This window comes from Neomonachus schauinslandi, chromosome 5 (assembly GCF_002201575.2).
Source record: "Neomonachus schauinslandi chromosome 5, ASM220157v2, whole genome shotgun sequence".
In the NCBI taxonomy this organism is placed as follows: domain Eukaryota; kingdom Metazoa; phylum Chordata; class Mammalia; order Carnivora; family Phocidae; genus Neomonachus; species Neomonachus schauinslandi.
In genome coordinates this window covers 162,616,495-162,630,985 of record NC_058407.1, presented here as the reverse complement: position 1 = coordinate 162,630,985, position 14,491 = coordinate 162,616,495, and the positions used below count along the sequence as shown (strand labels likewise).

The window sequence follows — 14,491 nt, the reverse complement described above, 5'->3', positions numbered from 1 at the left end:
TGATGGTGCCGACACCCACTTAGATAGGAAGTAATTTTCCCTTGATTTTTTTTTCTTCGAGTTTTTATTTAAATTCTAGTTAAACATACAGTGCAATATTGGTTTCAGGAATAGAATTCAGTGATTCATCACTTACATACAACACCCAGTGCTCATCATAACAAGTGCCCTCCTTAATACCCATCACCATCAACCCTCAGTTTGTTCTCTATCGTTAAATCTCTTATCGTTAAATCTATCGTTAAATCTGCCTCTCTCTTTTCCCCCCTCCCCTATGTTCATCTGTTTTGTTTCTTAAATTCCACATATGAGTGAAATCATATGGTATTTTTCTTTCTCTGACTGACTTATTTCACTTAACATAATATACTCCAGCTCCATCCGTGTCTTTGCAAATGGCAAGATTTTGTTCTTTTTGATGGCTGAGTAAATACCACATCTTCTTTATCCATTCATCAGTCGATGGACACTTGGACTGCTCCCACAGTGTGGTTATTGCTGATGATGATGCTGTAAACATCGGGGTGCATGTACCCCTTTGAATCTGTATTTTTGTGTCTTTGGGTAAATACCTAGTAGTGCAATTGCTGGATCATAGGGTAGTTCTATTTTTTAACTTTTTGAGGAACCTCCAAACTGTTCTCCAGGGTCGCTGCACCAGTTTGCATTTCCACCAGCAATGCAGGAGGGCTCCCCTTTCTCTGCATCTTCACTAACACTTGTTGTTTCTTGTGTTGTTAATTTTAGCCATTCTGATGGGTATGAGGTGATATCTCATAGCTTTGATTTGTAGTTCCCTGATGATGAGTGATATTGAGCATCTTTTCATGTGTCTGTTGGCATCTGGATGTCTTCTTTGGAAAAATGTCTATTTGTGTCTTCTACCCATTTTTTAACTGGATCATTTGTTTTTTGTTTCCCTTGATTTTTAAATGTTTATTTACCTCTATTAGCTGGACTCTATTAAAATAATAAAAAATATTAAAATAATAAAATAATTAAAATAAAATGTGGATACTTGATATCTTGACTCTCCCATGTATGAGATAATCGCTTTTCCACATGTAAAAGCAACTCGGTGTGCACAAAAACATTCACCCCCAAACCTTTTGCTCACATTCCATGGTTGACTCATATTGTCCTTGTGGCCTGAAGACCCCTAGTTTGGTTTTATTCATCTTTTTTCTTTTACTGTTATTTATGTGAAAGACAATACACATATGCATAAAGCATACATGTGTAGCAAATAATATAAAGCAAAAAACTACCTGGGTAAAAACTAGAACATTTCCAGCAATATTTCCACTTACCCTTGGCTTACAAGTCCCTCTTCTTAGTGTCTGAACCTGCAGATGGGGTGAGGATGCTCTCCTTGCTGTCCTGGCAAACTCAGTATAGTACTAGCTCTCCTTTTGTCTAACTCTCCAGACCATGGACTATTTCAGGGCAGGGACTGTTTTGTTTATCTCTGCGTTCCTTAAACTTAGCACAGTCCCAGGCATGTAGCAGGCCCGCCATAAATATTAAGTTCCTGAATAATAGATCTGTTTGCATAAACATTAGAAACAAAATTTAAAAGCCTGGCATTCTGAAATCATTATATGGAACGAATATGCCATAAAAACAATGTCCTTAATATATAAAGAGCTCTTATAAATCTACAGTAAAACCACTTGAGATCCCAATGGGGAAATAAACAGATAATTCTCAAAAAGGGAAATAATTGCTAAACATGAAACATTCCAATTTACTATTAGTTGTAAATTCATAAAAGCAAGATGTGTTTCTTCACCTCTCAACACAATATTTTTTATTACCTGTAATTTTTATTTTATACTTATTTTAAAAGCTTCATTGGGCTTCATTAGGCACATTTTATCATGTTGCTGTTGTACAGACATAAAAAGGAAATATAAGCAAAGTACATTGGTAGAGGTATTTCTAAGATTTCATTGCTTTCAACATCTTAACTCGCCTGAATTACTTTTTGACTCAAAAGTTGTTTGAATTTTTCCATGTAATTTATCCTTTGCATCATTGAAAGCATTAACAATGAGCATTTCCTCAAAGCATCTAAGAAAGAACTAAAATATGGTGCGGGGCTCCTAAGGTGGCTTTACAGTTCCTTGGAGATCACTTGCTTGGGACTCGTTGTGCAACATGTCTGATTCATCACTTCTACCCCTCTGCACAAATTTTTGGAAACTTGGGTTAAAAACGGTACTCTACCACTTTCTTTAGAATTTTTCTTCCGAGCAGCTTTCTTTATTTTTTCTCCTCCAGCTTTATTGAGATATAATTGACATAAACGTTTTATAAGCTTAAAGTGTTCAACGTGTTGGTTTGATACAGTTCCATATTACAAAGTGATTACTGCCATAGAGTTAGCTGACACCTCCATTCCATCCCATAATTACCATCTCTTTTTTGTGGTAAGAACATTTAAGATGATCTATCCACTTAGCAATTTGAGTATGTAATATTGGCTATAATCACCATGCTGTACATTAGGTTCCCCAAAATCTAGGTTTGGAAGTTTGTGTATTTTGACCAACACAATGTTTTTAAATGGTGAAATGCAGGACTAGTAAGTTATTTACATATCTTATGGATGGGAATAGAAATTAGTTCAAAGTTTCCAGAAAGGAATCAGACAGCGTATTTTAAGAACGTTAAGGGATCCATACTTTTTGCTACTGTAATCCCAGTTCTCAGATTTTTTTTTAAGATTTTTTAATTTATTCATTTGAGAGAGAAAGAAAGAGCAAACGAGAGCAGGGAGGAGGGTTAGAGGGAGAGGGAGAAGCAGACTCCCTGTTGAGCAGGGAGCCCAATGTGGGGCTCCATCCCAGAACCCCGGGATCATGACCTGAGCCGAAGGCAGACACTTAACCAACTGAGCCACTCAGGTGCCCCTCTCAGATTATTTTCCTGAGAAAACTTGAAATGGGAACAAAGCTTTACATGCAAAGTTTCTCATTACCGTCAAAAGTGAACAAAACTAAATTGTCTGAAAATTGGGAAAAATTAACTGATTGTGGGAAAGGATTGTGAACAATTGTTACTTCTGCATTTTTCAAGATATCTCAGTAAGATGGTATTATTTTTATAATCTTTAAAAAAAAAAACAGGCATTAAAACTCTGCTCAGTTGTCGGAACCTAGACAAAACTTGAGCACACCAAAGAAAGTGCCCCTCGCCTCTCTTCATGATTTATCCCTGATTAGTTTAGTTTCCATAGTGAACAGAACCTGGAGAGGGCTGAGTATATATGGATAAGACCAACAGCACTGGCATTTTCCCCCTGGTTGAGATTGCAGCATGGTGGGTGTGATGGACACCAAAGCAGAATCACAGAGCCCCTGGAGGTTCCAGTTAGACAAATTCTTCCATGTTCCCAAAGAGATGTGCCTCGCTGGGTTCAGGTCTTGGGGACTTTGGGCTATTCCTCCACAGATGCATTCCAAACACTTAGGATGGTGCCTGGCACAGTGTAGGCCAGTCAGTAAGTATTTTTGGAATATATAAATAAATGTTATCAATGCTTTTCATGATGGCAAGGTTTTCGTTTGCTTTTCGGATTACTGTTTTTGATGCCTCCGTGTCAGTAATGACTTCAGAAGCTGACCTATGATTCCCGGGGTGATTAAAACCCGCGTTGGTGTCGAGGCCCACTTTGGATAACCAGTGGGTAACTAGTGTGTACCTATGTCCAAACATTCCTTGAGCCCCTCTTTTGTGCTGGGGATGGGATAGCTGTGTGTAAGCAGAGGCTGGAGGTGTCCCAGGCAGAGGGCTGGTGCCCACACCATCCATTGAAGGACTTGGTCTTTCTTGCGAAAATGATCACCTCACAAATTTGAGCCTTGGTCCTTACGTTGGGGGGGGGGTCATGTGGCCTTTGCATCGAGAAGTTGGGGCAAAGGCATGGTGGGACAAGGGTTGGGTAGCAGAAGTTCCAGCCCATGAGCTCTGATGGGGGTATCTTGACTATTTCCGCAGCTTCGAAACAACAAGGCGAAAGACGTCTGCTTGGACCAGGGGCCACTGGAGAACCACACAGCAATACTGTACCCGTGCCATGGCTGGGGGCCCCAGGTAGGAGCCCATCTCTGACCAGGAGGGGAGTAAAAGCACCAGGGATTCGTGGGACTTGCAGTGACGTCTGCTGTCCCCTATTTATAGCTGTTACATGTTCTGAAATGTTAAGAAGGTGGGGGGCTTTCTGGTTGTTTCCATATAACACTTGGGGAAAGATACATGAGTGTTTGCATTGGCACAGATATTAAGGGGACCAATGGGCACATTGCATACTGAATAGAGAATGTGAATAAATTGCAGAGTCATTTGCAAATAGGCGAGTGTACCTGTGCATACATTGCAGTTATAATCAAATATGCCTGAAGAAATAGTCGATTTCCTCATGAGAACATGCTCGACACGCTCATCCTGAAAGGTCGCCAGCAGGTGGGTAGGAAGTATGACTGGGTCTGTAAGCGCTGGCACAAGAGCCCAGGGCTGACTCTGTAGGAGGAGCGTGCTTGCAGTGACATTTCAGAGAACACACGTGTTCTCCGGTCTCTCGGGAGAATGCACAAGATAACCCAAAAAGGGCAGAACGACCAACCAACAAAGTAAAAACCGAGCCTGGTAAATAAATGAATTTCCTTTAGCAACTTCGTGCTAACCCAAGGTGTGTGCATGTGTGCATGCGCATAAAGACCTTAGCCGAAAGTCTCTACGATTGGGAGGACACATATCCAAAAATGTCATTAGATGTGACATTCATAAAAAATTTAAAACATTTTTTTTAAAGATTTTATTTATTGAGAGAGAGAGAATGAGAGAGAGCACATGAGAGGGGGGAGGGTCAGAGGGAGAAGCAGACTCCCCGCCGAGCAGGGAGCCTGATGCGGGACTCGATCCAGGGACTCCAGGATCATGACCTGAGCCGAAGGCAGTCACTTAACCGACTGAGCCACCCAGGCGCCCCAATTTAAAACTTTTTTTTATGTCAACTCATAGTAATAAAAGGCCAGCTACAGATGGGAAAAACCTTTATAATTCAATCCCAGAGGAGCACCAGACCCTAATCCAGACTTACCAGTTCTCTCTCTGGGTCTCAGCTGGCTCATCTGTAAGAGGAAGACACTGGACAAAATGCCCCATAAGCACCCTTGGTCTTGCTCATGTTCTCTGAACACACACATTCAGTGGCAAATCCACGCTCATCGGTCACGAGTACACACACGTGCATTCATAAAGGCTCATGGGTTTTCTTGGTTGTGGTACTTCTGCTTCCCACGAAGCCAATACCTAGAAAGAGAATTGCATTCTCTACTATCACAGCAGGTGGTTCTGAGGGTCCAGGCCCTCAGCCTCCCTTCAGTGTGTGACAGGTCCTCTGAAGGTGGATAATAGGTACTGTGGAAGGGGTCAAATCCTGTGCTCCTTTGGTCCCTGCAGCCCCTCTGGGAGGTAGACCCGCAGCATGGGGAAACTGAGGCACAGGGGGGCCAGTGCTGGTGAGCAAAGCAGACTAGAATTCAGGCCCTCCAGCATGACCAAAGCGCTTTAAATTCAAACCCAACCCATGTACTTCAAGATGATTTACTGAACCCTACAACCCACAATTGGCCAAAAGTGCCCTTGGGGAGCAGGAGAAGGATGGGGAAGCCTAGACCTGCTCCACTTCCTGATGGGTCTCCGCAGGGAAGTGGGGCGTTTGCACTAAAGGGTCTAAAGGTCTAAAGAATCCAGGGAGTGTCTTTTTTTTTTTTTTGAAGATTTTATTTATTTATTTGAGAGAGAGAGTGAGAGAGAGCACGAGCAAGGAGGAGAGTGAGAAGCAGGCTCCCCGCTGAGCAGGGAGCCCGACTCAGGGCTCGATCACAGGATCCTGGGATCATGACCTGAGGCAAAAGCAGACGCTTAACTGACTGAGCCACCCAGGTGCCCCCTGAGTGTCTTTATTCATTTATTCATTCACTCAGCGAGTTCTGTCTTGATCACTTGCTTCAGACGCTGGTCATGAGTATATGTGGCAACGGATAAGATATAGTCCCTGCTCTCAGATGGTTTGCACTTGAGGAAAGAGACAAGTAAAGAGGCAGGAAAATCTACAGCATAGTAAGTGTGGAAAGAGCAAGATAGCTGGAGTGTCGGGAGACAGAAGGTGGCCCAGTTTGGCTGGTGCCCAATGCAAGAGGGAAGGACCGGCCAAGAGATAAGGCAGAAGGGGATGGAGAGGCGGATCTCCCAAGGCCTGATAAGGCAGTCAGGCTCCAAGGCACTGGTCGTTGCCTTCAGTGTGTGGCCGAATCCCCTGGAAGGCTTGTGAAAGCACCACCTTCTGGGCCCCAGGCCCAGAGCTTCTGAATCAGGGGGCCTGGGGTGGGAGCTGAGATTTCGCATTTCCAGCAAGTTCCCAGATGATGCCAGGATGCTGGCCTGGGAAGTTTGGGACTTGACACTAGAGAACCACGGGGAGGATGATATGCTTAGATCGGGCTTAGTTTGAACTGCTGGAGGAGTTCAGAGAGGGTTGGAGGCTGAGGAGACATCCTGGCCTTCGGCTCCTGCTGACTTTCCAGCTTTTCCAGCACACGGTCTGTGATCATTGTTCGGGGAGATACAAGGAGTGGCTTATACTTAACTCCCAGGTTTCTCTGTCCAGTGCTCTGAATAGGTAACATTTGAACTAAGTACTTAGTAACCATGGCTTCATAGACACCAGCGCATTTAGATATCCTCATAATCAAAACCTGGCCTGTGAAGCTGACCTTGGGAATGCGAAAGGGAACAAAGCTGGTCTAAAGAATGACTCTCAGACATCTGAGGGCTTCCCCATATGGCTCCAAGCAGTGGCTTTTTACCTGGGTGATTCCGGGGAAGGTTTTCTAAGCCACTTGGGATATTCTCAGCTGAATCTAAGGACCAGCACATTGAAGTAACTCCATCTGCCTTCTGTGGTCCCGTGACATCTCCCCCAGGGCCCTCTGCCCTTTCCTTTTGCCCCGGCCACTCAGAACGCCCACTAATGTCCTTGTGATGCTCCCAGCTCCGGGACAGACCCCTGTGAACTTGACCTTCCTCACCCTTCTGTCCAGAGCCTTCACTGGTCTGGTGTCCCCTGCCTCAGAGTCGCACCGGTCACCTGCTAAACAGATCCAGCCTGCAGATGGCCACCTGTCAGCTCCCTGTCCACACCGGAGCCAGCCAGCAGGCTCTTCCCTCCTCTGTGGCTTACATAGCCGACGACCAGCGCCTTTGGTGGGAAATAATGAATTCATCTTTCAGCGGGTCCACCTGCATGCAGAGCTTTTCCAGATGAATGCTCCTGCCATTTAGTTGATGATGGAATGGCAAACCAAAGTAGGCAGCTCACTGCTCCCCCCAACTCTGGGATGAATACCTATGAGTGGGCCCTGGTTGTTTCCCATCAGCTGATTTTTTTTAAGTAAGTCTAATGTTGTTTTCTATTCTACCACATGTTCTGAATTAAGAAGGCACCCTTGGTACCTCTCTGCAGCTGCTAGGCTGCCCCCCACCCTGGCTCATCAAGGTTTCCCGCCCCCCTTCCAGAGCCGCTCCCTCCGCGCTAGGAGTGAGCCCCCCCACCCCACCCCAGTCACGTGCTTTGGCATCTTTCTGAACCGCTTCGGAAAGTGCTGTGGGCAAACAGAGACTGAATCAAAGCTCCCGTTAACAAGGCAACTCCCAGAAGAAGGAGTTGGTGTTCCACGGACATTGTTAGCTTAATTAATGGACTCTCTGTTGTAATTTATTATCAAACAGCAATTAAACGGAGGTAAAATAAGCACCGAGGAGGGTAATTTCCTGTCTTGCAACATGTGTTTGTCAACAAAATGGAAACGGTTCCTCGCCCCGCGTTGAGCCCGCTCGCTCGCAAGTGTCTGTCGGCGCGCCGGTGGCCAGCCTTGCCCTTGCCTGGTTACTAATTTGGATGAGACACGTACCCTTTTTTTTTTGAGCCTAAGTTTTATTTAAAAATAGGAAGTCAGAGATGCATCAGCAGCCTTTGAGGCCAGCTTGAGCTCATTTAGAACGGGGGTCTTGTCTCAGGAGAGCCGAGGCTCCCCCACCCCACTGGGGGAGCGGCAGGCGGGTCTCCGAGCTGGAGCGGTCCGTGGCGTTCTGGTTTTGGTAACGCGTTCCATCCTCTCAGGTGGGTAGCGACCCTCCCCCAGTGCGGATCATGAGATGCAGGTAATGCCATGACACTTTTTAAACGAAAGTCCCGTGACTCCTGGATGTGAATTCTGGGCTGTGACATCTGGTGCATTGTGGGGAGCGGATGTCCCTCGCTGGAGCCCCCATATGTTCACTAGCCCGCAGCAAGGCCTGGTGGAAGGACTTGAAGCAAGCATGGACACAGCGCTAGGCAAGACGTAAGAGCGAAGGCGTGGAGGTCGTGGGGGTGGCAGCGAACAGCATGTTGGAGGGACGGTGACACAGTTGGCAGAGGCAAGTGGCTCAGGCCAGCCAGTAGGGTCCGAGTGTTGAGAGCCCTGGGTGCCAGGATGCGGGGCCGGGGCTCGGCACCCAGCATCTCGGGTGTGGTCCCCAGAACCGTGAGCCCCCGGCCATGCATGACAAGTACTGGCGGATCCCTGAGTCCAACCCCAGACCTACCTGAAGACGGGGCCTGGGGATCTGCATTGTTGTCTCTGAGTGTTTTCCTTTTTCAATCAATACCATCGATTGAGCACCTATTAGGGGCAAGGCTTCGTGTTAGACTTACAGGTAGTGCTCAGGTGTCTGCATCTGCCCCAGACTATGCCTACTTGCCCCCCTTAATTTTTTTTTTTTTTTTTTTTAAGATTTTACTTATTTATTTGAGAGAGAGAGAGAGCATAAGCAGAGGGGAGAGGGAGAAGCAGACTCCCCGCTGAGCAGGAAGCCTGACTTGGGGCCCCATCCCAGGACGCCAGGATCATGACCCAAGCCAAAGGCAGACGCTTAACCGACTGAGCCACCCAGGCGCCCCCAACCTAATTCTATTTTTAATTTATCATACTATTTCAGCTTTTATATAATTGGGGTTTTTTTTTCATTTTTAAGGTAAATTCATTCTTGTTAATAGAGTTTTGCAAGTTTTAACAAACACACACCGTCAAGTTAACCCCACTGAAATCAAGATCTAGAGAGGTTCTGCCATCCTCCAAACTTCCCTTGAACCCCTTCGTAGTTAATCCCTCCCTCTGCCCCCAAATTTGAGGCCTAACCTAACTGGGAGTGTTCACGGAACCACGTACCCAGCCACAGTTCTGATGCGGGTTCCTCCCCATGCCAAGGACCACAGCTTCTCAGCAACCCATGCCTTGTCAGCACAAGCAGGTGGTCCTGGGACATTCAAGGAGTGCTGTGTGAAACAGTTCCTAGCTGTGGTGGGACGTTCTAGGAGGTGTGTATCATGGAGAGGGGTGTCAGGCTCTCCCCAGGAGGACCTATGTGATTCGCTGGGCGCCAGGGACATATCAAAGGTCTCTCTTCTGTTTGTCCTTCTGTCAATACATTTCATTCTTCCTCTCCCTTCTCTTCGGAGAAGCTCCTATTCCTTAGCTTCAGTTAATTCATCACCCGAATGACAGATGAAAATTCTTTTATCCTGTAATTAAATTTAATCTGATCTTGGACTTATCCTTCGATGGCTTCATCTTTTCAGCGATACATCATCCAAACACCTTGTCACGATGATGCATTGTGCCAATAAAACACTGGTGCCCCACCAGAGTGACAGGGCTCCCACGGCTATTAGCTATTAGCATGTGGAAGGCACTCAGAAAATGCAGGAGGTGATGACATCCAGCAGCCTCTTGGCTTCCAAACAAAGTCAGGGGATGGAGCCGTTGAGAGCACTTTGGAGTTAATGCCCAAGGAAAGATGGCTTTCTGGAGACGGCCTCCTACTGGGTAAGAAGCAGACCTAGGAATCCCTTTCAGTTCCTGGAGAGCAGAATGAGGTCAAAGCAGGGGAGCTTGAGACCTTGTGGGAGAATAGGGTTGGAGGAGCGAGGGCAGGTACTTTTCACATTAGGGAAACCTACAGAGACCAAAGAGAGAGGACGAGAAGCGGGAGAGAAAACCCTGGTGCTGTTTGCCACGTCTGGAGTGGGACACCACGGAGGCTCTTACTGCTCACGTCCAGCCCCCATCTCCCATGCAGTGTTTCTAAAACCCTCCCCCTGCATTCCAGTGCAACACTTATAAATTCATTTTGTCTCGTTGCAGATAGCAGGAATATTAAGTGCCTTTTTTTATTGTTCCTCTGACTCATCTCTCAAAATCCTCAAAATGCTTCTGAGTTTATTATTTCCAGATTGTTAGTTCCTGCCTCCCGGGCCCTGCCTCCAGCTAGCCTTTGTGAGCATCCCTGGTGCCCACCTTCTCTGCAGACCTTCACGAGGAGCAAGGTTCCTACCTTTCCACTTCCTGACAGTTTCCCGAGCCTTCAGGGGACCCGAGCCTCATCCTCTGCCATCTGCTCTGCTTCCCTGTTTTATTTCCAATCCCCAGTTCACTCTTTCTAATTATCCCTGACAAGTAGGTCTTGTGGTCCACACACAGGGAACAGGAATGCCCGATTTCCTAAGTGGCATTCAGAATGAAAAGCACATGTACTTGATCTTGCTTAAGGAGGACTCCAGGTTAAGGAGGAATTACTGTATTGCTCTCTTGCCAGAATGGGGTGATGGACTATTCTCTCCAAAAAATCAGAATCATAGTCATAAATTGTTTTCCAGTAGAGATTCTTAGTTAAAAGTTTCATGTCTCCTTAGAAGTTCGGTGGATTGTTTTCTCCAGACAGAAAAAGCGAGCCAGGCAGACTTTGTGTTAATGTTGGGTTTGGAATAAGGAACTCAGACTGAACAGTGGGGTGGTGGACGCCTTATCAGCTGAACCTCTACCTTGCCCAGAGCTGTTAAATTCAAAGCGAGTCACTGCTAGCTAATCTCTTCCTTTTCTACTAAAGATGCAACAGCTTTGTGATGAGTTTGAAAAAAAAATTTTAATCATCCATAATCCCACCACCCTAAAACAGCTATTATCATTTCTGAGGCTTGCTTCTAGCCTTTATTTTTTTCAAAGAAGTATTTTGATTTCTTAGGTTGTTTTCAAATCACTGAATTAATAACATCACCGCTTCTGAAGGACAGGGAGGGGACGATGAAACCTGCTGGTGAAAAGGTATTTAGTGCCTCAGGGCTAACAGCTGCAGCAGAGAAAGAGGAGGCCACTAGACTAATAGCCTCACGCCCTGACCATTTAGTTCAGAGAGTTTCCGTGTTTCTTTGGCACAGTGGGCCTGTAGAGGGGTTATTTGCAAAGACGTTGCTTGTTTGACATGGAGAGGGTCTGGAATGTGGCCAGTCAGAATTAAGGGCAGATCCTAAAGAGTTTAGGGCTAGTGGAGTTCTGGCCATTGGTCTGGGCCTCAGAAGGCTGGGTTCCCATCAGAGAAGGCCAGAGGAAGGCCAAATGTCAGTAGCAGAATGTTCTAGACCATTCTCACTGTACCACCTGCCTGGCTTAGAAAGTAAGGGTTGTGCAAAGTGCCGGGTTTGAGACAACTTGCTGGAATTCCACCCACATGGGGACCACCAAGGTTGCCATGTATTCACTGACGCTGGTTCTAGAAAGGTGTGAAGGCCTTCCTCAAATTGCTCTGTGATGTAGTTTCAATGCCAGCCCCTTTCCTGAGAATGCTGCACTGCATGGCCTCCTAGATTCTTCCTGCAGTGACAGGGGTTGAGGGTCAGTGACGGGGCCTGCTTTCGAGGGACTCCTGTCAATCCTCTTGACTGCCTGATCCTGCTCCCAAAAGACTAGGTTCATGTCTGTGAATTGCCTGCAGGGCCTGAATCTGGCGCCCCTTTATGGAAATTTAAATGTCAACCAGCCAAAGGTTGAAGGCGAATCATAAGAAGCCTTGCAGGAAGGCTATGTACACAAGGACATGAGTTCTCGTCCGCTTGGGCTCCATATCCCACACTTAAATAGTTGGTTTGGCCATGCACAGGACAGTAAGTGTCAACTGCAGTGGAGGGGAGGCGGGGGAGAGACATATGGTCAGCCAAAGTCCCACCCTAGCACTCCAGATACTTTTTCATGGCATTCCCTGTTGGGATGAAGCTCCTGAAATATGGCCAAAGTGGGCCAGGAGCTAACCAGAGCCATGCATGGCTAACTGAAGGTCTCTGGTCCCTGCATCTTAGTGAGACTAGAAATCAGGAAAGGACACTTCACATACATCATGGACCAGAGTTAATTCTTCTGTGATGATGCTAAGAGGTACCTTTTTGTATGTGGCTGACTCATAAGTGAAACACATCTCAGCTCCCTTGTTTACTAGCTGTGACCTTGGGCAAACACTCAAGTTCCTTGTACTTCAGTTCCCTTCTCTGTAATGTAAATATAATGATAGTATATACCTCATAGAGATACTGTGTCAGTTAAACAAGCTAATCCATGCAAAGTCCTTAGACAAAGTCCATGGCACATATCATATAGAAATGATGTCCCTGGTGCTGACTACGGGACCTTGGGAAGGCTTCAGTTTTCCAAGAAAGATTCAGTTAGGTTCTACTTCTACAAGGTTCTACTTCCTGAGGCTATTAAAAAAAAAAAAAAAACAATAATGAAGATCAGTGAAAACTTGAATACGTTCAGGCACTTTGAGCACCTCAAGTCTTCATAGAACTTGCAAGGGGAAGATTGGACCAGTGATATAGAACCAGTTTTCTGGTTCTGGAACACATGAGCTTTCTGTCATTCAGCTAGTCTTCCAGCTTGGTTCAGTTCTTTAAGGAAATGTTGCCTGGAAAGCAAGTTACTTGGAAAGACAGATGGGACATGGAGGCTCCTACCATCTAGGAATTCATAGTTAATTAAGATATTATTGTATAAAATAGCCTGGTGATTGGTTGAGTCCAACCACTGATTTTTTTTTTTTACTTATCAAATTAATTTTTGTAGGCTTCATCTTGATGAATATTATGCAATTTATGACACATTTTTTTCCAATTTATCTAATCTTCAGACCAACCCAACAAAATAAATACAGATATGGTTTTCCTGATGGGCAAAACACCGTATTTCAGAATATGTAATATATTGAAGTCTTATGCTGTTCTTCATTCTTATATTTCTTGATTAATTGCCTCCTTTACAAGACACCAAAATATCTGAATCTCAGACATCTTCTCCCTGGAATTCCACAACATCTTGTTGATAAAATTTCATTGTTTCTTGCATTGTTTCTGAGAGGCTTTCTATTGTTCCCATTTTAAAGATGGGGAAACTAAGTCTCCAGGACTAAAGAGGCTGGAACACAGAGCATGAGGTGAGGAGTGACCAAAGGTGAGGCCAGATCAATAGGCAGGAGTCAAATAATGTACAGCTCTGTAGGAATGTTAAGGAGCTTGGGCTTTATGCCAGCCCCCATATGAAGCCATTGAAATATTGAAAGCCTTTTAAAATAGAAGGTTGGGGTACGGTCTGATTTATATTTAGGAAGCAATCACTTGGGATTGGTTTGAGGAATGGATCGGAGGGGTCTTAAGCTAGAGGCAAGAACTTCAGTTATAACACTGGTATGATTATCCTGTCAAAAGTCAGTCACCTAAACTTGAGTAGTGACCATTGGGATAGTAAGAAGTAGACAAATTTAAAATGTGATTAGGGATAAAATTAGACTCATACTTGACACTATACACAAGCTTAAATTCCAAATGAATTAAGAATCTAAATGTAAAATATGAAACTGTACACATACTAGAAAAATAATGGGTGAATTCCTCTCTAACTCTGATCTAGGGGAGGACTTTTAACTAAAACTCAAAATCCAGAGACAATAATAGATTGATGTATTTGACTACATTAAAATTTTTTAAAACTTGCATGGTGATTTAATACCATAAACATAGTCAAAGACACCTGACAACCAAGGAGAAAAGATTTATAACATATGCCACCAGGGATAATTTTCCTGTTGTATAAAAGATGCTTAAAAATTGAACAAAGGACTAAAAATCTGATAGAAAAATAGGAAAAAGACACAAGCAAACAAGTTGTCCCTCCACCAAAAAAACATATATGTGTGTGTGTATATATATATCTTTTAAATATATGAAAAATGTTCAAACTCATTCATAATTGGGGAAATTCAAAGCAAAATAACACTGAGAAGCCATTTTCCTCACCTATCATATTTGCAAAAATTAAAAAATTTGACAATATACTCTGTTATCAAGGTTCTGAAGAAATAGCTGATCTCCTAGATTGCTGGTAGAAATGCAAATTGGTACCATTTTTTGGAGGGGAGTTTGGCAATACTTAACAAAGCTACAATATGCTTATTTTCTGACCCAGCAATCCATTTCCAGAAGTCTACTCTGATTTCCAACAATATGAAAATGGTGTGCATTACAGCATTATTTACAATTGCAAAATATTAGAAACTAGTTTAA

The 14,491-nt window shown here is 44.5% G+C and overlaps 1 protein-coding gene across 1 annotated transcript in view; it reads left to right on the top strand.

Annotated features, from left to right (window-relative positions):
• Positions 1-14,491, top strand: part of GALNT17 (polypeptide N-acetylgalactosaminyltransferase 17) — a 445,526-nt gene that overhangs the window by 414,550 nt on the left and 16,485 nt on the right. Inside the window, exon 9 of the mRNA XM_021700553.2 lies at positions 4,003-4,098. Coding sequence (XP_021556228.1) covers positions 4,003-4,098 — 96 coding nt within the window. The remainder of the gene's footprint in view (positions 1-4,002; positions 4,099-14,491) is intronic.